Source organism: Euprymna scolopes, chromosome 7 (genome assembly GCF_053919585.1).
Source record: "Euprymna scolopes isolate OS-2025 chromosome 7, ASM5391958v1, whole genome shotgun sequence".
Classification (NCBI taxonomy): domain Eukaryota; kingdom Metazoa; phylum Mollusca; class Cephalopoda; order Sepiida; family Sepiolidae; genus Euprymna; species Euprymna scolopes.
The window spans coordinates 92,125,401-92,148,942 of record NC_136488.1 but is presented as its reverse complement, the minus strand read 5'-3'; the positions used below and the strand labels follow the sequence as shown (position 1 = coordinate 92,148,942).

General features: G+C 35.3%; 1 protein-coding gene and 1 long non-coding RNA gene across 4 annotated transcripts in view; one reads left to right on the top strand and one right to left on the bottom strand.

The window, feature by feature from the left end:
• Positions 1 to 23,542, top strand: part of LOC145279825 (regulator of G-protein signaling 22-like) — a 77,506-nt gene that overhangs the window by 11,912 nt on the left and 42,052 nt on the right. The window contains exons 3-7 of one of the 3 annotated variants that reach the window (XM_080131229.1): positions 974 to 1,002; positions 3,734 to 3,796; positions 9,011 to 9,190; positions 9,856 to 10,640; positions 14,648 to 14,836. In XM_080131229.1, coding sequence (XP_079987355.1) covers positions 974 to 1,002; positions 3,734 to 3,796; positions 9,011 to 9,190; positions 9,856 to 10,640; positions 14,648 to 14,836 — 1,246 coding nt within the window. Of the gene's footprint in view, positions 1 to 973; positions 1,003 to 3,733; positions 3,797 to 8,976; positions 9,191 to 9,855; positions 10,641 to 14,647; positions 14,837 to 23,542 lie in introns of those variants that run through there. The other 2 variants (XM_080131231.1, XM_080131230.1) reach the window with 2 other exon arrangements.
• LOC145279826 (uncharacterized) overlaps positions 18,635 to 23,542 on the bottom strand; it is a 302,766-nt gene continuing 297,858 nt past the window's right edge. Inside the window, exon 3 of the long non-coding RNA XR_013868463.1 lies at positions 18,635 to 20,470. This is a non-coding gene — a long non-coding RNA (uncharacterized LOC145279826). The remainder of the gene's footprint in view (positions 20,471 to 23,542) is intronic.

Sequence of the window (23,542 nt, the reverse complement as noted above, 5' to 3'; positions counted from 1 at the left end):
ATTTATTTGATAAATAATTATTATATACGAGTGTACTTTTGTTTTTAAATATCGTTAGGAAATTTCTAATTTTACTAATAATTAATCTTTTAAAAAAAATCTTACTTTGCTTTATTCACTTGGCAAGAAATTATCTCTTTTAATTGCTTGAATCCAAATGTAATGGCTGATGAAAACATGCTATCTTCGGAGCGTCACAAATGATACAAAATTAAAAAAAAAAAGATATAAACAAAAGACTGATAAAAATCTAATCAATAAGTGTTGCTATGACACTTCCTGACATTTATTGATAAGATTTCTATCAGTATTTTGTTTATTTTTTCGAACTTTTAGCCATTTTTGACGCTCCGAAGACAGTGTGTTTTCGTCAGCCACCTTGATTGCCTGTTTACCAGCTCGACACTAATTCTTTTTTCAAGCCGAATAAAAGCTTTAGGTTCAGTTAAAACATACTAAATGTATCCAGATAGGTAAAAGTGTAACTTATCTTGCGTTTGGTAACATTCATTTGTTACACATTTTAATTTTTTACCCTTTTTCCATTTGTTGGCTTCTCTGCTAAATCTCTGAAAACAGATATCTATCTTTCAGTTTTGTCATTATACGTTATCTACTTCCGGTTGTTTATTAGGACCCATGACCAGATTCATTAAACCAAATCCAGTGACGTCAGCAAGTTACATGTCTTTAGTTCCTCGGCCTTCTTAATATATTACGAAGTTCACGGTTATACCAACACTTATATCATTATTGAAGTGCGACTACAAAAACAATTATCGGGCTACACCTTGTTTTAATTAAGTAATTAAAAAGAGGTGGAAAATAAGAGATTAAGTCAAGTAAAGTTTTAATTTTAAAAGCGTGATAAGTATTAAACACATCGTTTGTCGGATAATGTTTTTAATGTATGATTTAAGCGAATCTGTAATTTTTTCTAAATTATCAGCGGTTTCAAATTTTATTTCCACAGATCCTCCGAATGTCACTGTAGATAATTTGGTAAGTAGAATTAAGTGTTTATATTACCATAAAATCAAATAAATAAGGGCCACATCATAAGAGACATAAATCACTGAAAAGATTTTGCTACTTATTAGTATATACTAGAGAATTAAAAGCAAGAGAAACACTCGGGAGAGTGCATATCTCCACCGAGGCCTGTTTCTTTTAAGTCAGTTAACCCCTATAAAAATAACTGGGCAACTCTATTTGTGATATCCCTCAAAACAACACTGGTAAAATCATATTGCCTCCTTTTACTTCCACCAGGGCAGAGTTAGACGCAAGGTTGATTTTTAATGTAGGGTGAATCCAACTCTCTAACATGGGGCATTCTGGATTGGGACAAAACGGAAAATTGCTTCAGTCTAGAAAAATTTCTCCTTCATCGACCGAGGACAAAAAAAAGATGAAGTATAGCATCAGAAAAGATACTACACTTTGCGTTATTTATTTTGCTATAAAGTAAAAACTGCTCGTAACAAATTAGATACAAGACCATCAGAAATGAGTCATTGCTTAACTTTTGTCTTCTGTGATGTGATTGACTATCCTACTCTTGGCGAAATAATTACAGTCACCACAATACCATATTTACTCTACAGACCATCCTACTTAAAATATCCCAAGATGTTGTAGAAAATTAAAATTTTATTCACAAATATAAGTTTCCACAAATCCATTGGCATTAGACTACAAAAGAAACAATAAAAATAATAAAAAAAAAGGTTAGTAAGAACCCCTCAACACTTTCTAAAGAATAGACTATCCACTATTTTCCGGTTTGTTTAGAACTGAAAACAAACAGGTCAATCTTAAAATAGGAGTGGGATCTTAGTGGAAGAAAATAGGAATGGAATTTTTGTAGTGGATAGTGTCCTTTCAAGATAAATACAATTCAGGGGAAGACCGAGAGAAAAACTTCAGAGTCAGGAGTGGGCATATTGAAGAAACTATATTAAAAAAAAAATAAAAAATAAAAACAAGAACGGGACTCATTTATTTGGCTAGTAAAGAGGATAACTTACCTAAAAGGCCAGAGTCTGACGGAACTAGGAATCAGAAACTACATTTTGCTCCAACCCAAAAGATCAAGTAAATATATATGTAAGAAACAAAAATATCTAAATCCATTGTGACTACAAACGTCTTCCTTGGTATTTTTGTATGATGTAAAATGTTTAAAGTCAAGTAAATATTAAATGTTGATTGTTGTTTTGTTATCTATTTTCTGGAATCCAATATATTCTTTATATTATAATATGTTATTCCAATGGATGGTACCATTTGATATCTGATTAAATATTTGATGATTTATTATTAACAAGACTTTTTATTCCTTTCCACACACTCATTGATCTTTCAGAATTCATAAACAAGTGTAATAATCTTTTCTAAATTTGTTCAAATTAATAATAATGAAAACCAATGCCTGTTAAATAATTTTTTTTTCTTCCTGAAGAAAGAACTTGTCTTTTTTTTTTGAAAACCAAGGTAACACAGTTATTTTGATAACTTATTTTTGTAATACTGTTTGAATATTAAAAAAAACTTATAAAATATGTAACTTTACATTTGTTTTCTTATCATTTACAGGGTGGAACGATAAAATTGTCGTTAGAGAAATGATATGATTCCATTTCCGTTTGATGCAAAACCGTTTTTCTTTTGTTGTTGCAGACCATCTACTAGTTGGCCAGTTGTGTACAAATCCGAGGAGCGATAAGAGCCTTTGATCATGTCTGAAAGTGACACAATATTCAATGAGTGAGATGCGAAATGTGCTGCTGTACAACTCATGCTCTCTACCGATTTAAGTTTTGACAGCAGGACCATTGCCAGCACTCACAAAATTCAAATCCAGACGGTACAACGCTTGAGGCTACAATTCAATAGAGTTTCCAGCCACAGTTATAGTCTTCGGTGTAATTTCAAGTGAGGGCCACATCATGCCACTTCACATCTTCAAAGTCAGCTTGAAAGTCAACACCAAAGTCTACCTGGATGTGCTGAAGCATGTGATGATCCCCTAGTACAATCAGGTGGCCGCTGGCAGACCTGAGTGTAGCAGCAAGACTCAGCACCAGCCTATGTTCAAAGAGACCCAGGCTTGGCTTCAGAAGGAGTGTTACGACTTTATACCCTTCTCTTACTGCCACACCTTCTACCCCAACTTAACCCGCTGGACTATTTTGTTTGGTCATACATCGAAAAATCACCAAAATGACCCCCAACAACATCAAAGCCAGTCTAATCGCCACCATCCACCGAGTATTTGCCGAGCTCCCGCAGACGCTTGTGGAAATGGCATGCTCCCAGTTCCGGGCCCATGTAAAGTTGGTAATTGAGGTTGAAGGTGGCTACATTGACTAGATATCAGCTCTGCTACATAACTAAATTACCTAAATTGTTTTTTCTTTCAATAAAAAGTTTTAAAATAAAGCTGTAGTGTTGTTTTCTTTAGGAGTATAAATTTATTGTTTCACCCTGTAATATCCAAAAACGATTCTCTATTCCCAATATTGAGCATACGTTTATTGCACTAGGAATTAACATAAAATGATTATTTTATAATATTTAGATTTAAAGTTATCATTACAACATGTTAATTGATTATTATAATTGCTATTGTTGTTGTTATGCATGACTTTTGTAAATTTATTGTATCTACTGTCTTTTTTCTAGTATGATATTTTGGTGTTAGCAAATTTCAATTTATTTTCCATTTCAGCGAGACTTTATTGCTAATGATACCTTATTCACTGAGTATCTCAATATTTTTCTTGCCTTGCCGGTAAGTAAATTTATTAAATAAGATAAATATTTTTTTTATTTTTACGAATAAGTTTTAATTATAAAAAAATATGATTTTATATTATTATTAGAAGCATATGCATCCTAGGATAGGTATAATTAATGATCCTGAAAAGAACAGTTTTGTTTATGTCCTAGAATTAATGCTAAAATTATAAATAGAATCTCCCAATTTTCAGAGATCATACCTTCATAATTATATAAAAAATAGTGCAACAGGGTAAAACACTTCCACCAAGAATTCACTTTGCCTTCGTCTTGTATTAGGTTGTCTGGAAAATAATGTCCAAGTTAAGAAAAAAAGGATTAATTAATCAGGTGACACTAGACATTGAAATTAGTCAAAGTATGATCCTTGAACAGCCATGCATTTTTGCCATCTATCAACTAGATCATTTATGCCTCGTTGATAAAAATTCTTTGGCTTAGATGCTAAGAAATCTTTGAAAAAAGATTCAACCTCTGCATTAGATTTGAAAGTTTTGTTGCTTAAAAAAGCGGCTAAATACTGGAAAAAATGGTAGTCCGTGGGTGAAAGATCTGGAGAATAAGGAGGATGTGGTAAAGTTTCGTATTCCAAGTCTGTGAGTTTCTGCAGTGTCATTCTCGCAACATGAGGCCGCGCATTATCGTGGAGCAGGATTGGATCACGCCTATTCACTAATGCAGGTCTCAATTTTTGTAAATGATGATGCATTTCTTCGAGTTGATTGCAGTAAACCTCTGCCATGATGCTCTGATTAGCATCCAGAAAGCTGTAATGAATAACACCAATTACACACCACCAAACAGTCAGCATAATCTTCTGTTGGTGAAACTTTGGCTTTGGAAAATGTTTGGGTGGTTCATCACAATCAAGCCATTGACCTGATCGTTTCCGATTATCATAAACGATCCACTTTTCGTCACAGGTGACTATTCGGTCAAGAAATGGATCATTAATGTTTCGCAAAAAGAGCATCGAACACACTTCAAAACGTCAAGCTTGTTGATTTTCATTGAGCTCATGTGGGACCCATTTGTCGGGCTTTTTCACCTTGCCAATTTGCTTCAGATGGTCCGACACTGTTGCACTGCTGACACCAAGTTCCCGAGACATTTCCCTGACACTTTGCCGTGGGTTTTGCTCAACAATGGCTCTCAAATTTTCATTGTCAAGATTAGATGGCCCTCCTCTACCTTCTTCATCTTTAAGGCTCTGATCACCACTACGAAATTTCTAAAACCACCTTCGTACTGTTATATCACTTGTGATGCCTTCTCCCCATGCCCTATTGATATTTGCAGTTGTTTGAGAAGCATTGTTACCAAGCTTAAACTCATGCAGGAAAAGTAATCATAAGTCTTCTTTTCTCATATTCCAAATTATGGGCTCATTCGCTCATAAAACGTTTTCTGAAAGAAAAAAGTAAGAACTTATTAAAGAGCACATATAAATCAATAATCATGTTTATGTTTACCTGAAATATAATAAAAATTCCATGATAAAATCCAATTTCAAAACAGACTTCCTGAAATGGCCATTATTTTCCGGACAACCTAATAAAAGGACATTTTACCCTAACACTAACTGCAGAAGCTCATCCACTTTTGAATTATACCGCTTTAACAACTCTTCATTGTGAGTTCCAAGCGATGCCCCTCATCCTCTGCAGAAATGACCCACTTTTTGTGCAACTGATAGTGTTGAGGATGAGACAGAATTCCATCATGAAGCTGCTGCAGGACTTAACTTGAAATCAGGCATAGGAGTGTTTCGGTGTTAGAGTATAGCACGAGCAGAATTGTCCGTGTTCAAACTGTCATTTGTATCAACATTATTGTGTATAATTCTTTTGGCTGCCTTTTTTTTTTGTAGCAAACCATCTACTAGTTGGCCAGTTGTGTACAAATCCCAAGAGCAATAAGAACCTTTTATCATGTCTGAAAGTGACATGATGTTCAATGAGTGAGATTGAAGATGCGCTGCTGTAAACCCATGCTCTCTACCAATGCAAATTATGACAACAGGACCATTGCCAGCACCCTCGAAATCCATCGCTGGAGTTGCCACAAAAAAACAGGGACTTGCCCAGGTTGATGAAAACAAAGTTTCCGGCCATGGTTATGGTCTTTGGTGTGGTTTCAAGTGAGGACCACATCATGTCACCTCACATCTTCTAAGTCGGCTTGGTCTTGAAAGTCAACACCAAACTGTACCTGAATGTGCTGAAGAGTGTGGTGATTCCATAGTGCAATCAGTTGGCTGCTGGAAGACCTGAGTGTAGCAGCAGGACTTAGCGCCAGCCCACAAGTCCAAAGAGCCCTAGGCTTAGCTTCAGAAGGAATACTAGGACTTTGTACCATCCTCTCACTGACCCCCCCCCTCTTCCCCCAACCTGAACTCACTGGACTAATTCGTTTGATCATACATCGAGAAGATCAGCAATATGACCTCCCATAATACCAAGCCCAGCTTGATCGCTGCCATCTGCTAAGCTCCTGCTGGTGTTTTTGGAAAAGGCTTGCTCCCAGTGTTACGTTATCTAACATGAACGGCATCCATGTAAATGGGTGTATATGTTTCGTGTTTGTTTGTGATGTGTCCTAAATGTGTTACTATTAGTTGTTCTTCACTTTCTGAACCCGTTTTATATTTTGTGGTCATCTAATATTCATATGTGTGTGCGTGTGTGTGTCCTATGTGTATCTTTAACATACCTTCATCTTCTCTGCTCACTGAACCTAGTCCATCCTGACTTCATCTTGTTCTTGGAGGGGGCTGGAACCTTTTGGATGAAACACAGTGACTCCAAGACGATGATTGGTTTTCATATTAGTTTTTATTTCACTTTCCATGATGTCACCCACATGAAAATGGAAAGTGAGTTTCTTTGCTTGTGGTCTTAATAGTCTACATTGAGAGACACGTCACTCTCTCCCAAGAGGGGAGGAGAGACAACCGTAAAGCCCAACCGCTCTGTTTCAATTCCAAGTTCCAACTTTTCGATGATCTTCAGCTAACCTAGTCATGTGACTCACACGTAGATCCAATCAGCTTACCAGACTTTCCGGTAAACTTGTCTATGACCTAGCTTTGTCATATTTTGACAGGTTTTATGAAAACATCATCATATCCATCTCTTGTCTACCTCTCCAGTTAGATAGATAGATAGATAGATCGAGATAAACAGATAGCTAGATCGATATAAGATAATTTATTCTGTTCTACCTATTTCATAACACCAGTTCCAGACTCGTATCGAGGCTGTGATTGAGATTGAAGGCAACTACATTGAATAGATGTCAGCTCTACTACATAATCAAGTTACCTGAATTGATTTTTTCAATAAAAGTTTTTAAATAAAACTGTAGTGTTGTTTTCTTTTAGGGCAACAAATTTATTTTTCTACCATGTACAATTAAAAACTGTAGAAACCAGGATTATAATTTTGATTTAAAAAATGATTGGATGTTTTAAATTTATTTATAAAGCTTCACTAAGATTAACCTTTATTATGTTAATAGTTTGAGAACAAGAAAAGTTGGGTAGATGAACAGTTGTTCCATTACCCCCCCCCCCACACACACACCCACGCACCCACCCACGCACACACCCACATACTATTGTACCTATTTACTATGCCTCCCCACGGGACAGAGTTAGACACCAGGGTCGTTTTTTAACGTGGAGAAAAGGTACAAAAATAAAAATTGTCTCAGTCGTGAAGGACTGCTCATCCACCGAAAGAGAACAAGAAATGGAAGTGCAGCATCTGAAGAACAGATATTACACTTTGATCTTGATCACCATCACCACCACTACCAGCATCACAGTCACAACCATTAACCCAACCACCACCACCACCACCACCACCACCACCACCACCACCATCATCATCATCATCATCATCAGCAGCAGCAGCAGCAACAACAACAACAACAACAACAACAACCACCACCACCACCACCACCACCACCACCACCCACAAAACCAGATAACAGTGATCAACCACATATAACTTGAAGGAGAAATGGTACAAAAAAAAAATAAAAATGAGAGAGAGAGAGAGAGAGAGAGAGAGAGAGAGAGAGAGAAAGAATATTGCACAAACTAAGGGAAATGAAACAGTTTGTCATCTTTTGTAAATGTGGGGACAGTTTCAGTTTGTTCTCGTGCAGAATTTCTTTGATGTGTTTGACTTTTGCTGCTTTTCTCTTGGTGAGTTTTGTAGCCTTGTAATGTAACATGTTAACACGTTTACACACATGTTAACACGTTTACACACATGTTAACATGTACACCAGGTCGCAAAGAAAAAAAAGACAAGGAAGAAATCGACTAAAACAAAGGCATTTATTTCCAGGTACTTCCCAGCATTGTCTCTTGTTCAAACCTGTCGCTCTCGGCCCACACATGTGTCACACGTCCATCTCTGTCCTCTCTCTAACCTGATCATTAGTCTGCACAAACGTTCTTCTTTTTAGAACTTTTTCTTTCTTTTTTGCTGTGACGTCACTCCGCACACGGCTCGATCATTTGCATACAGCTTCCATATGCAAGTCTGGACTGTGGTACAACAGTCATTGTTTATTAACCCTTTATGACCTGATTTAACTAATTCGTTCGGTCGTAAATAAATGAATATAACGGCATAAATAAAGTGGGAATTGATTCACACATTCTTTGTACATATTAGTTCAGTATCTAAGTAGATGCCAGATACATCCAGATTGCAATTGTCCATTTCTTACATTCAGTATGCCGCCATCGGTGTCAGAGAATGGAGGATTTTGTTTGTTGTCATTAACACACATTTTTCAAGCACTAAAGATAATAATCAAGGTAAGTTTATGAAATGCTAACATTCTCAGTGGTAATTTAACTATTGAACTTGATAATTTTTCCAGTTTGAAGACAATCATAGTATCATTGTCCTTTAAACTAACTAAAATTAACAATAAATATTTTTTTAAATCATTCATATCATAATTCAAATCATAAAGAGTTAATCACCAATCATTACTTTGCTTATTGGATGATCTCAATGTTTTTTTAATGTGAGTGAAAGGTGACCATGGAATTACCTTAGCACATTATTATATAAATAATTCAACTGACAATCTGCTCATTTAATTAACTTTTACCCCCGAGTGGCTTTTGGCCTTGATAACCAATAGTTTTCTTTCTCTTTTGTTTGTTACTTTGCTTCAGATTTTCCCTGTGGCGTATTACTACAATAATAACAGTGGCTTATTCAGGGTCGAAACTAGCTCCAAATTAAGTCGATTGTGCAACACCAATTCCAAAGAAACCAGCTTTCAGCTTTTACTAATCAAAGAAAATATCCAGGGCTATCGTAGCAGAAGAGCCAGTACTACTATGTCAAATTTGGTGAGTATTGACACTTTTACGTCTAACGTATTTTGATATTGAATACCGACTTGAGAAATCTGAAATACGATTAAGTGAGTATTAATTCTGACTTTGTTGTTTGGCTAGGAACAGAGTGTAGCATCTGTTCTAATACTACATTTCATCTATCCTGTCTTCGATCACTGAACAAGAAATCTTTCTAGACTGAGGTGATTTTTATGTTTTTCTCAATCCAGAGTGCCCCTTTCTGGTAAGCTGGATTTTCTCCACACTAAAAATTAACCTTGTGTCAAATTCTGTTTCTCTGTGTTATGTGCTGTTAATTTTTATGAAGCTAAAGAATATGACTCATTAACAATTGCTGTGCACATTAATCTGAATAATTAGCTATGAACCTTTTAAACAATTTGTAATAAATATTTGTTAATGTTAAAAAATTTGCTCCAAATACACAAATCGCAAATCTCCATTAGTAATAGAAATAATAGTATAAGTTCAACTTTAAATAAAAAAAGTAATAATTCAGTTTCAACTTCAGACGTGCAAATAGCAAATCTCCATGAGTAATAGATATATATTAAGTTTTTGGCATGCAGATTAAAAGTCCTTGACAATAAATTGTGATTATCACTTAGTATTTCTTGTTTCATTTTACAAACATTGTATGCTTTCAACATTTTCAGGTCTTAAACAAAAAGAAAGGACTTCAATGGATCCAGAAAGAAAGGCTCCACCTCTTTCTTCAAAGCCAATTATATGCGGAGTATCGTTTAGCAAGAATTTTCTCTCAAATTAGACTTTCCCAACCAAATCATAATTCTACCCAAGCTCTGTACACCAACATTTTTCCTCTGAAAGCGCCTCCTGCATCAGTAATTAGTCCAATCTGTGATGATGATGATGATGATACCAGTATCCCTCCATCAGAGACCAAGACAGAGTCTGTGCTCCTCTTATTTGGTAGTACTAATCAGAATGAGATTGATTCATGGTATAAAGCCTCACAAGAGTCTGATGTTAATCGTGCGGACTATTGTGACGATTCTCTGAAGAATAAAACCTCAAAATGTGTCATGCTCAAAGATATGGATGCCATAAGACCCGTGGTCTGCTCTCCGGTTTATCTAGTGCCTAACTCAAGTAAATCGGATGTGCCAAGATTTCAGATATCTTCACCTGCAGGCCTCTTGCATTTGAGCAACGTGCAGGAGTTATCCTGGATGCTGATAGCAGCCGTCGTGAAGAGTGCTATTATGCAAGTTGAAAATGTCACCATCAGTGAAGTGCAGAATTCTCTCGCTTATCAGACGCTGTTTCCATTCAACCACATGTGCGCAAGTGACATCACAATCAATGCTCTTAAAAAGACTGTTTACTTAGACGAACTCCCTAGCAAGACCACTGACACCGTGGTATCCGCGAATCAGACAGACAGAAGTAACAGTGAGAAATCACCTAGGATTCTTAGGTGAGTACCCGTGAGTATGTTTTCTGCTTTGTGTTTGCTGGTTTGTTTATTAGGTGAGTCTGACAATTGCATAGAGCTCACAAAGATCGTGCCTGGTCTGCATGAAGTTCTTTTTATTAGACAGGTTTATTCATTAAAGTGGAATTTCATCTACAAAGTGGAATGATAAAGTTGACATCCTAAAGGAAACAACACTCCAGCTTTATTTTAAAACTTTTATTGAAAAAATCAATTCCGGTAACTTAATTATGTAGTAAAAGTGACATCTATTCAATGTAGCCACCTTTAGCCTCAATCATTGCCTCAATATGGGTCCGGAACTATGAGCATGCCTTTCCACAAGCGCCGATGGGAGCTCAGTGAATACTCGGCAGGTGGCAGCGATCAGGTTGGCTTTGGTGTTGTGGGAGGTCATGTTGGTGATGTTCTCGATGTATGACCAAACGATGTAGTCCAGATTGTTCAGACTAGTGAGAGAAGGATATAAAGTCATAGCACTCCTTTTGAAACCAAGCCTGGGTCTATATGGACTTGTGGGCTGGCGCAAAGTCCTGCTGCCACATCCAGGGTCTGCCAATGGTCACCTGATTGCACCAGGGGATCACCAGCACATCCAGATATATTTTGATGTTGATTTTCAAGCCGACTTCGAAGATGTGAGGTGGCATGATGTGGCCCTCACTTGAAACCAAACCAAAGACCATAACCATGGATGGAAACTTTTCATCACCCTGGGCACGGCCCTGTTTTTTTGTGACAATCTAGCAATGCATTTTAATGGTGCTAACAATGGTCCTGTTGTTATAACTTGGTGGAGAGCATGAGTTGTACAGTGGCACATCTCCGATCTCGCTTGTTGAACATTGTGTTACTTTCATGCATGATAGAAGGCTTCTATCACTCTTGGGATTTGTACACAACTGGCCAACTATTAGATGGTCTGCTACACACACACAAACACAAAAAAAGAAAACCGATTTTCATCAAACAAAAATGGAATCATGTTGTTTTTTCTAGGGCGAAAATTTTATAGTCCCACCCTGTACTTTTTTTTTTACCTCTGACAGTGACAGCGTCAACGCTCAGTAATTGCATGTGAAGTCAAAGAATTTTTGACTCAGAACAGACAAAGAATAACACTGAAGCAATGTTGCAACTTTTACTTAATTTATGTGCATTAAATTACCGAATTTAAGCAACATGTAGCAGATGGATGACCATTTGGGACTTGCAGGCAGACGTCAATAGCTCACTGCTAGAATTGCAAAGACGTTGTTATCTCCCCTGACAAGGATATACATACATACGGTACAACTTGTCTAGGGTGAGATCTGCTTCAGTTTGGTCAGTTTGGCACAATGCAGAGACAGAGACAACCAGTCGACTCTGATGCTGACTCCTTCCGGATTTTCATCAGAGTCCTGTTAGTTGGATTGTGGCTCTAATACCTCTTGGTTCCAAATCTGTCCATATTGGGTTGCCCTACCAGAAATTGAAGTTCCAGCTGGCATAGCTCTGACAATGGAAAAGTTTGACTTAGTGAGAGTATGACTTTTATTATAACATGTGGTGATATGAGTCTCTCAGTACAAAACCTTTTCACCTTAGATGCCCTTGCTAGGAACTGAAGTTCAAGGCAATACTACTCTGACACTAACATGTTAGCACTGCCCCTATCACGGTGAGGAAGGTTTATTTTATGAGGTGGGGGTGTATGACTTTTATTGTAAAAATAGTGGTCAGTCGTAGTTCTACCACAAGGAATATATTTGTGAATTATCGTAATCTTTTACTTCTTTATCCTTAATCGACGTAAGTAACTAACGGTAAATAAAGCAGACAAAAACTATATAATCAACCAATCAATCGATCGATTTGATTGGCAAAGAAAAAAAAAAAGAAGCAAAATGTAGCAAGCATGTAAAAAGAAAGTTAAAAGATATTACATTTATATGTTGAATATCCCAGCCAGGTGCATTGGAAATGTCATCTTACAGAAATAAAACATACTTGACATAGACACGCACCTGGCTGGAAGAAATGAAATAACTGCTGATTGATTCAAAACCAGCTGCGAAGGTTATCCACAAAGGTTAGCTGTAGATAGAAATATCTCGTTATTAAATAAAGCTGCCAGTGGTGTGACTGCATTGGCAGCAATAACGAAATTCCGAAATGAGTGTTTACAAGTGAATGTTACAAATTATTATATAAACTAACACAAAAGTGAGATTAAAATTAAGATCTAGTTTGAGAAACCCACTTTATCAATTCTTGTACATCTTTTCTTATTAACGTTCACTCGCTCACCACTTCCAACAATAATGATATATCATTATATTTTTATACATCCGTGTTTATTGTCATTCTTTTAAGCACATCAGAAATACATTTTATGAAACATCCATCCATGTAGTGCGGCTGTAGCCAAGACTGAACTCACTACATGAGTTTGTAGTGTAATTCAAATCTTATTGGTAGCTGAATACTTGATGCTTCGCCAGGACTATCAAGGGTATTTTTTATTGTGACACCATCACTAGATGGGGTGCTTACCATGGTTTAAGAGAGTCCCATCTACCCTCAAGAGAAGGATAGACCACGCCAGTTTCTCAACCTGGTATTTTACCTCACGGTACATACAGCACCTCACCTTCCCAAATGGTCAACCATCTGGTACTGGCTAGGCTCAATGTTGCTTAATTTCGGTGATCTGGTGAGAACCGGTGTGTCAACGTGATTGTGCCGTATAAATAAAACATGTAACTGTAATATCATGATTACCATGGCTTCTCTTCACATTCGGATGAAAGGATATCATGAATTGGAATAAGTATGTAGAAGATGTTGCAAAGTCTGTTGCAAAGATGGTAACCTCTCTCTAATGTGCTAGTAAACTCTTTACATGTTCCAGTATTCTATATCTCTATAAAACTACTATTCTCCCCTGCATGGAATATTGTTGCCACACCTCGGCTTGTTCATTAACCATTAGCCTCGCTCTCTAAGATAGGGTTCAAAAAGGACTTTCTAACCTAATAGCTTTCACGTTGTCAGTCAAGCTTGAGTGCCTGTTGTATCGTCAGAGTGTTGGATTTCAGTGCTTGTTTTATAATTATTTTCCATAGAATATTCGCTCTGATGAGTTTACTGCATTTGTAACACTGGCCAACTTAAAAATCCCAGACTTACTCGAGTAGCAGCAACCCTCCACCTCTTCACTGTAGATTGTAGAGGCCTCTAGTGCCGGAAAACTTTCTATTTTAATAGCTTATTTATTCAAACAGCTTGTCATTAGAATTGTCTGAATGTTTGTCCAAGATGACTTTACATCTGGTGGTCCTCATCACGGTTTCCTATCGTAGGCTATCCCAGAAACATGGACAGAGAATGTTGGTTTCTTTCTGTTGAGATAAAAATAGTGAGAGTGCATCTTATGTGGGTGATGATAAAGGACACAGGTATTGAGATAAAAATACTCATAAAGGTAGATTTACATTCCCGTTGATTATACTGTCGATCTCAGAATCAGGTCCTCTCACCTTCTTTGCAACTCAAGTGGAGTCTTTCACTTAAATTGACTTACTGTATATTTCGGCATATAAAACGACCCTTAACCTTAAAAAATCTTCTTTAAAAAACAATATTTCATAAGATACCGGGTGTTATAATCTCTAGCCTAGGCTAAACAAACATGGTTTTGTGATTTAGAAGTCGTCTTATACAACCAATATATCATAAATTTATTAAAATTTGCTCCAATTTTGTATCTTGTCTTATCTGACGGTCGACTTCTACGCCGAAATATGTGGTAACTTTATTCTTTTTGCTTTATTTAAAAAAAAAATGTAACTTCTATTACAAATCTTCCTTTTTTCTCAGTAGATCATGCTGTAAAAACCATATTTGATATAAATTCTTTTTTTGTTGATTTTAAAGATTAACCCTGATAATAAAATGCACTTTTGAACTAGTTAAATATAAAACGACAAAATTTCTTTCAATAGTATGGATGACCAAAAGGACAAATTCTTGAAAAGTGAATACAGTGAAAAACCGTTTGATTCTTTCTCTACTTATGCGAGCATCATGGATTTCCAATCTTTTCTGAAGAAAAAACCCAGTGAGATGAATTGGTTTTTATGGATAGACTTGGAGAAATTTCGACTGAGCCAAACAGAAGCCCGCAAAGAAATGTGAGTTTGTCATTTTTATATCTTTGAAAAATTATAGACTGTATTATTATTGCCAGGAGAAATTCAGAAAGATTATAAGTTTGATTTGAGTTTGAAATGACTTGTAGATTGAGAAATCGTCTTTTAATTTTTGGTGTAGATATTAAGTTGGTAAAAACGTTTGTGGGACTGCCTTTAATTGTCTATGTAAATGTTAGTTTAGTAAAGAAATTCGTGGGATCGTCATTAAATTATACTTTTAAATATTAGGTTGGTGAGAAAATTTGTGAGGTCGTCTTTAAATTGTTATCTCAGTCATAAAGTAACATTATGTTTTCTTGTTTAACTCAGACGTTATATCTCTGCAAATACAAGTTATATGTAAAATTCTACTATGCTTATGCTTTAGATCGATTCTTGATTCATGTTTTTCTTTTCAAAATATGTGCCTATTTCATTCGCTTTCAGTAATTTCTACATTTTTTTCCAACTCGTCTGATTCTCCTAAAATAGTCATACATGCAGGAAGTCGGAGTAACTTTTACTCCCACACAAAAATATACTGCCACCACCTTATACCGAAAAATAATCTTCATGGGATATCTTTCTTGGTGCAGATGTCATTATTTCATTTTTTTTTCTAACTTACTATTGATTCTTTCCTGCTGTAGTTTGTCACCTAAATACAGGTCGCTCCCTTCTACTTTTGTGACGATTTGATTAGCTGTTCTAGAGATCTTTTTATATATTCCAGAATTGGCTAAATAACAGAATGACCTGATTGTTCATTACTGGCTACATTCATTATTTATTGCTGTCCGCATACATTTTGTTACTTTCTTTTTTTTATATTTTTTCTCCTCATACAATTTCTATAACAAGATAACCTTTCTTTCCCAGATGTATTCGTTTACTTACGTATGCGTGTTTTCATATTTCTATTTGCGCTTATTTACACACTTTTATATTAGAAAGAACTTGAATGTCTTCTAGGTACTATTCTCGATTATCTAATGTCTCTTTGTACAAGAGTTTGTCAGAACAACCAAGCATGAAGCTACTTCTTACAAGTAAATTTTGACTAAATATTCAAAATTGCACAGTATTTGAAGCCAAATAAAATCCACCTGGTATAGCTAACCTACACTGCCTTATACAAGGATTGGTACCCCATTCTCTAATTGATGTTGCCTATAGTAACAACACTAGACTAGATTAATTCTTGTCCTGGAATCTAGTAAAACCAAGAGACCAAAGGAAAGATATACTATGATGTAGTTAACTGATTAGTTACTGAGAGGAAAATTAATAATATTAATTCTTTACTAACTCAACATTTAATAAAATAAAATAAATAATAGAGAACTGTAATGGAATACTTGAAGATCTATGCATCTGATATAGAAATCAAGTGTTAGCCCCAGGAGGGGTGGGGCTTGATTTTTGAAAACTTTAACTGAATTAAAATGAAACAAGAAAGAGAAATATTACTATTCCAGAAGCTATGTTTAATGAAAAGAAACCTTTATCGTCGAATGTCCCCCGAGCCTTAAAAAGTGGCGACTTCTTTGTAAAAAAACAAACAAACAAAAAACAAAACAACAAAAAAAAAAAAACAACAAAACCCCCCCAAAAAACAAACAAACAAAAAATAAAACAAAAAACAAACAAAAAAACAAATGAATAGTTCGAACATTGTAGCTGTTCATTTTCTTTTTTGACCTTCTTTTTTTTTCCTTTACGATTCTTTTCCTTATCTTTGGCAATATGGATCAGAGGGGATTGCCAATTATATTTTTTATGATGACTGAACTTATGCATTCATGACCTGAAAGTTTTATCTCTCTGAGAATGGTGGTGACTATGTAGAAAATTAATTCTGAAGCACAAAAAGTCGCACGTATTAACTATACCACTCCCGTCTTCATAGTTCTTCAACTTTTTGAGTAAAAAAAAAAATAGGAGACTTTATTTTTGGAACGACCTTCATACTATTTTGTTCACGTATTATCGAATGCTATATAAGATCAGAAACAAAAACAGAAGCTTCTATCATGGCGATAAAGACCTTTTTTTATAATATTTTCCAAGGAGTGAGCTTATATTTACAACTAGTTAAAAAAATAATATTATTATTAATATCCACCATCAATTTTCAAAAGGAAGTTCACGTGGGATATTAGTGATAAACAATATCTTTGTATTTAATTAATTGGAATTTACTATTGAGATGAGTAATGTGTATTATGTATTCATTTATTTATTATGTATTATGTATTCATTTATTTATTACGGACTATTATCCTGATCTTTTTTTTCTTTTTTTTAAATTTGGCCTTCGTCAGAGAAATAGTTGGCTGAAACTTCGTGAAACAAAAACTTAAAAAAAAAAAGATCAAATTATCGCCCCATAACCTCCTCCCACTTTTTGCCAAAATATTTGAGACCATAATTAACCATGCTCTAGTCCATCATCTTACAGATGCTAAACTACTGACTGACAAACAATATGGATTTAGACAAGCCCGTTCCACAGCAGACATCCTAACTGTGATCTCTGAACGTATATACCATTCACTGGACAAAGCGGGGGAGGGCAGAGCGGTAGCTCTAGATATATCTAAGGCTTTTGACAGGGTATGGCATGAGGGTCTCCTCAGTAAAATCAGATCATACGGTATCACTGGTAGAATACTTAACATAATTAAATCCTTCTTAGATAAGAGAAAAATCCAGGTTGTCCTCGACGGTCGTACATCTAAACAATATGATATAAATGCGGGGGTGCCCCAGGGTTCTATCCTTGGACCTCTGTTGTTCCTGATATTCATAAATGACCTCCCCGACAACATTGCCTCTGAGATGGGTATATATGCTGATGACACTACACTCTATGGCAGACACGACAGGAAGACGAATGAACACATTTCTAAAGAAATGGCAGAAACACTAGAGACAGACCTCCAATCTGTAGTGGAATGGGGACAAAAGTGGTTGGTCGCGTTCAATGCTGCCAAGACTAAACTAGTTTCATTCAATAATTACAAGAAACCCTCTCTACCACCCATAGCAATGGCCAACGACTCTTTATCTGAGAGTCCATCTTTCAAACTCCTTGGCCTAACGTTCACAGGAAACATGAGTTGGAACAATTACATTGAAGGCATTGCCAGGGCCGCTGCAAGAAAGGTGGGCTCTCTCTACCGTGCTAGAAAACTACTAACACCCGAAAGTATCCTGTACCTCTATAAGGCCACCATTCGCCCATGTATGGAGTATTGCTGCCACATCTGGGCTGGTGCATCTGCTACTAGTCTCTCACTCCTTGACAAGGTTCAAAAGAGAGTCGCAAACCTGATAGGCCCTGAACTGGCATCTAAGCTTCAGCCTCTGTCCCATCGACGAAATGTTGCATCCCTCTGCCTTTTCTACAAGTATTTTAGTGGTGAATGCTCTGACGAACTGCAATCACTTGTGCCCCCACGACGTGAGCACCCTCGACAAACCCGACAGGCTGCTAAATCCCACCCCCCACACTGTAGAGATCCCTAGATGTAAAAGATCTTTTTACTCCAATAGCTTCTTCCCCAGAACCGCTAGACTCTGGAATTCCATTCCAGGTCCCTGCTTCCGCAACAGTACTGACGTGCAGAAGTTCAAGTGTAACGTGAACCGACACCTTGCTGCCCAAATCCCTACATAGTACCCCAGTAGTTGTTGCCCCTGATAGAAGCCCCCTACACCAAAGTGGCAATTTGCCTTGTTTGGGGTGAAAATGTAATTAAAAAAAAAAAAAAAAAAAAAATAGTTCGTAATAAATAAATAAATAAATAAATAATTTCTTTCTTTAATTATGCATTTATGAACTATTTGTGTTATGCTGTTGTCAACATTTCTAATAAACAACAGTTGTTTTTATGTATTATCCGTTTCTTACAAACCATACTCTCTATTAAACCCTAAGCCTAACCCTAAGTCTGTGTGAAAGAAAAAAAAGAAACATCTTAACAAACCAAGAAGGAAAAAAAAAGAGAGCAGTTTCCACCAGGACTTATAGTTAATGGTAGAGTTAAGAGAACCTGTATTTTTGCTTGACAAATGCTAATTTCTACTCATGATTCTGATATTTTTAAATATGAAAAAAAAAAAAAAAAATAAATAAATAAATAAACATCTCAGAAGAAGCTCTGTCTATGAAAATTCTGTCTTATGCAAGACGTATGGGGTAAAGGCAATTCTTTATTCTACTGTGGTAGGAAAAACAAGTTCATGCTGTGGATGTCTACCAATGACGTATTAATGATTGAAGCAGAATTGAACGGGTGATAATGGTGGGTTTTAATATTTACCATCAAATAAGAATAACTCATCTTAAACTCGACTTTATTAATCAATTAATCTGAATTAAAACCATTATGCATTAAGTTGAAAGGAAATTAAGAAAATGTCTAATGGTGTACAATTGAAGCCGTTGACAACAAGTTTATTAGTTAACTTCTGCTGCTGTCAGACGCGTTTGTGTTAAACTTGAAGTTTCCACAATGTGATAATTTTATTGGAAAGGCAATATGACGTAGGTAAAAATTACAAGGCAAGTGTGTTTAATCTAAAAGACAGATAAAGCCCGTTTGATACTTTATCTATATGTTATGAATAATAATTTATTTTAAATGAATACCCACTATGTAAATAAGAAAGGTCTTATTAATGAGCTATGAAACTTGAAAAATTATTTTCTATGCTGTTTTCACGACGTTTCGACCAACTATTCCTTTGGTCTTCGTCAGGTGGTAACCATGATGGGAACTCCGACTCTCATAACTGCATTCTCATTATTACTGCTATCCATAGTTGTTGTCGTCTCACTACGTTTTCGCCAAGTAAGCCTCTGGCCAGCTTTGGGTAGGATTGAAACCGCTATCTTCAGACAATTCTCACCTGAAACCATAGATTCAATGTCTCTATTCACTGCATCACGGACCCCAAAGAGCGAACAAGGTTGAATTTTTTTGGTCTTATAAATCCACGTTTATCTATTATCTGATCTTCCATGGTCGGGTCCGTACCGAATGGTATATATATTATTTAATTGGAATTCATTATTGAGATGAGTATTTATTTATATTAATTTTTTATTTATTGCGGACTATTATCCTCATCTTAGATGGTGATAGATGATAGAGTACATTTGTCGACACACTGGCATGTGGGATGTATGCGAAAGGGGGGAAAAAACAACAACAAAAAAAAAAAGTGCCGGGCGTATCTGTATCGCTCTTTGGGAAAGAAGAAGGAAAGGATGTCTAGTTCATTTATATACACGAAGAGCATTTTGGGAAGGCAGGGCATGATGGGAGAAGCTTTTTTTTTTCCTGTCTCTTCATTTTTTTTTCTAGATAGGAGGATATAAAAGCTGGGAAAAATTTCCTGGGATATACAGAAAGAAAAGAGTCTGACCATCTCTTGAACAGTATTTCGTGTTGCTGACGTTCAGATTGTGCGGTGTGACATTGGTGGCGAGAGGCTAGGCGTGGTCGATTGGAAAAGAAGAGGGCAGAAACGTGCTGTTGTCGAGCGAGTGACTCACTCCTTCCCGAACCCCAGAACCGAATCCTGATTGTAATGCTAGATGGCATATTTCAGTTGCTGTAAAACCTGAAATGAAGAAAAGATAAAACGAAAAGACGTTAAATATTTTAGGAAGTTATATAAAACATAATTTATTCTAAACAAAATATTTATAAAAATATTTCTTTCATAACATAATTCTTTTTTTTCTCAATAAATTATTTTTTCAAATAAAAAAGCTTTACTTCTTCTCGTCATACTTATTCGTTCAAAGATTTATTTTGTCTAGAAATATGCAGTGTGTGTCGACTAATGTACTAATTTAAAAGGTGATTTTACTTCCTATTTAAGGCGTAATACTAAATAGACTTCAACGCGTATACGTTCAGCATGCCGTAATCTACAAATAAACAAAGAAGACTAGTACGTAAAAGAATATTTAATAATATTATAGGATTGTTATTAACACAGGTATATTTTAGCTGCTCAGATTCTCTAATACAAGTGGACGGGAAAAAAGTAAAGGGAAATAACTAAGAAGTCAAATAATTAAAAGTTACTTCCCTTCATCCTTGTCTTAAATTTTATAAGATTTAAGACAAGTCTCAAGGGAAATAACTCTTTAAAAAATTTTTTTTTCTCCAAATATCGCGATATCCGACATATTTTTTCAAAGTTTAAAAACACAAAATTGACTTCCATAGGATGTTATCTGCTACAGTTTGTCTGGAAAAAGGAGAATTAAAAAAAAAACAATAAAGAACCAAAGCTGGTATTAAGTAATCACTTGGTGTTAGCGATTTTTTTACACGTTGTTTTATTTTAATACACATAAAAGCACAGCAACAGCACCACAGCAACAGCACTACAGCACTACAGCAGTAGGTGTATCAAGAATTTCTTGGTAATTTTTGACACTCCTAACACCAAACTGTGAATAAAATATAAAAAAAAATCGTAATTCCTGTTTAAAGTGGGTTGTATATTTTCTTTATGGAATATACTTCCAAAATAAACTATTAAAGTTGTTTAAAAAAATAATAGAAATATTATTTTTTTTATTAAAAAAAAAACAAAACAAAAAACAAACAAACAAACAAACAAAAAACTGTTTACAAAATGCCGGTGTGCGTTCATGCAACCATTTTTTTTTACGTAATGAAATCAAGTGAATTTTACGAGTTAAATATTTTTCAATTTTTAAACTTTCAACATTTTTCTATTGGTTCAATTTTTACGATATGTTCAGGGTCAATGTGAAATTTTATGCTCTTTTCAGTAAACCGAATATAATATTTTAGACAAACGTTTTTTTAAAATTCACCCCCTCCCCCCATTTTGAAATGTCTATTAAAATTTTAATAATTAATTAACTCACCAAAGATTTATATATCACAAATTGAAGATAAAAGATAAATAAATAATATATTGTAATTTAAAACAAAAAAAGAAGTGTTTTTGGAAATTTACCTGTAAAGTCCTTTTTTTTTTTAAACCACGTGATTTATTTTTTTTTAATTGGAAGCTTATGTTCTGCTTATGTTGTCCAGTAAGTATTGGACGCTGACGAAAATTTTTCTATTTCATTCAATGTTTTCTTTTTTAGATATTAAAAAATCACTCGATAAAGTAGAATTAAAATATATTAAATCAAAACTGCATGTATTTCTTTAAGAGAATAAAAAAAATCGACATTTGGTCGAGCGAATTTTTAGTATTCGGGCATATGCATGAATGAAATTTTACTATTTTGCAAGCATGGTAGCACATACTGGCCACTTTGTGGTTGAAATGAAATATGTCAAAAATACAAAAGGGAGATAAGGCTGCCTGGCATAAGGACAAAGGGAAGACAACCGAAAATGATTACCATTCTGTTACACACAGCGTCCATGAAGAAATGTGCAGTTAATGTCAGCGCGTTCGCGTTACTTACGTCAAAAGGGTTAATTAAACTAAGCACCTCCCTCTCGAAAAACATTAACTGGCAGCCCCCCCCCCATGCTTCATGGAAACTACTTGTTTCCTGGAATGTTAAACGTTATTAGTATTTGACGTTAAATTGTGTTCATTGTTAATTGCCCACCCCCAATGTGGCCATAAAGTGGGTGCCCATTTGACATTAAATTATTATAGACAAGTGAATACCCACTTTTTGGCCACTAAAATTTATTCATATCTTGGAAACTACTTATTTGCTGTATATTTAAAAGTTTATTTCCGTTTACAGCGCCCCCGAAAACCTATAAAAGTGGAAAATTTTAAGGAATTTTCGAGGGTGGAGTAATTCTTCATATCTACCCTATCGAAATTTTTGAAATAATTATTTTTGTGACTTTGATACTTCCGTACATAACAAGGTGAGAAATCGAATAACATCCGGGTTCTCGAATGGCGGATAAACTATTGTTGAAGAGACGGTTTACCATGACTCTTGGTTGAAAAATCCTTTCATTTAAAAAATACATGGAATTTAATTTTTAAATATGGATAAATTATTATACAGGAAGAATAGAAGCACCCATAGCTTAGTAATTTGGAACAGGTAAATGATTTTTTTGGCGGTTATATATATATATATATATATATATATATATATATATATATATATGTTAGATCTTGATTCAAATTAATTTTGTTGCTTTTCGTGAAATCTTTTTAAAGAAAACCGATGAAAAAATATTGTATATTTTTCGATTAAACCTTTTATGATTTTAAAATTTGGTCTTTGCTCATTTTATTGAAATAAAAATTAGGGTTTGAAATTATATTTTCATATTGTTATAAGCTTGTAGATATGGAGAGTCTATTTAATCAAATGTTTTCGTAATGGCGACTTGCCCCAAAATTCTGATACACCTAAAGCAGCAGCTTTTACATACATTTTATGAGAAATTATAAGCTATGAAAACAAACAAAAAGACTAACGTTTTATATACATTTGCAAGAGTGAAATATCTGAGTGTAAAGGGCTTCTTTTAAATTCGCCCAAAAGCTTCAGACCGGTACATACTGACTGAGTATCCATTCTCAACAATCAGTCCGGCAAAGATGAAGCCAACCCAAGGTGACATAATTAGCCTAGTGTAACTTTAGGAAGTTCACACTTTCAGGTCTTGTTTTGCAAAAATGTTCTGGGATGGCGCATCTACCGCTAGT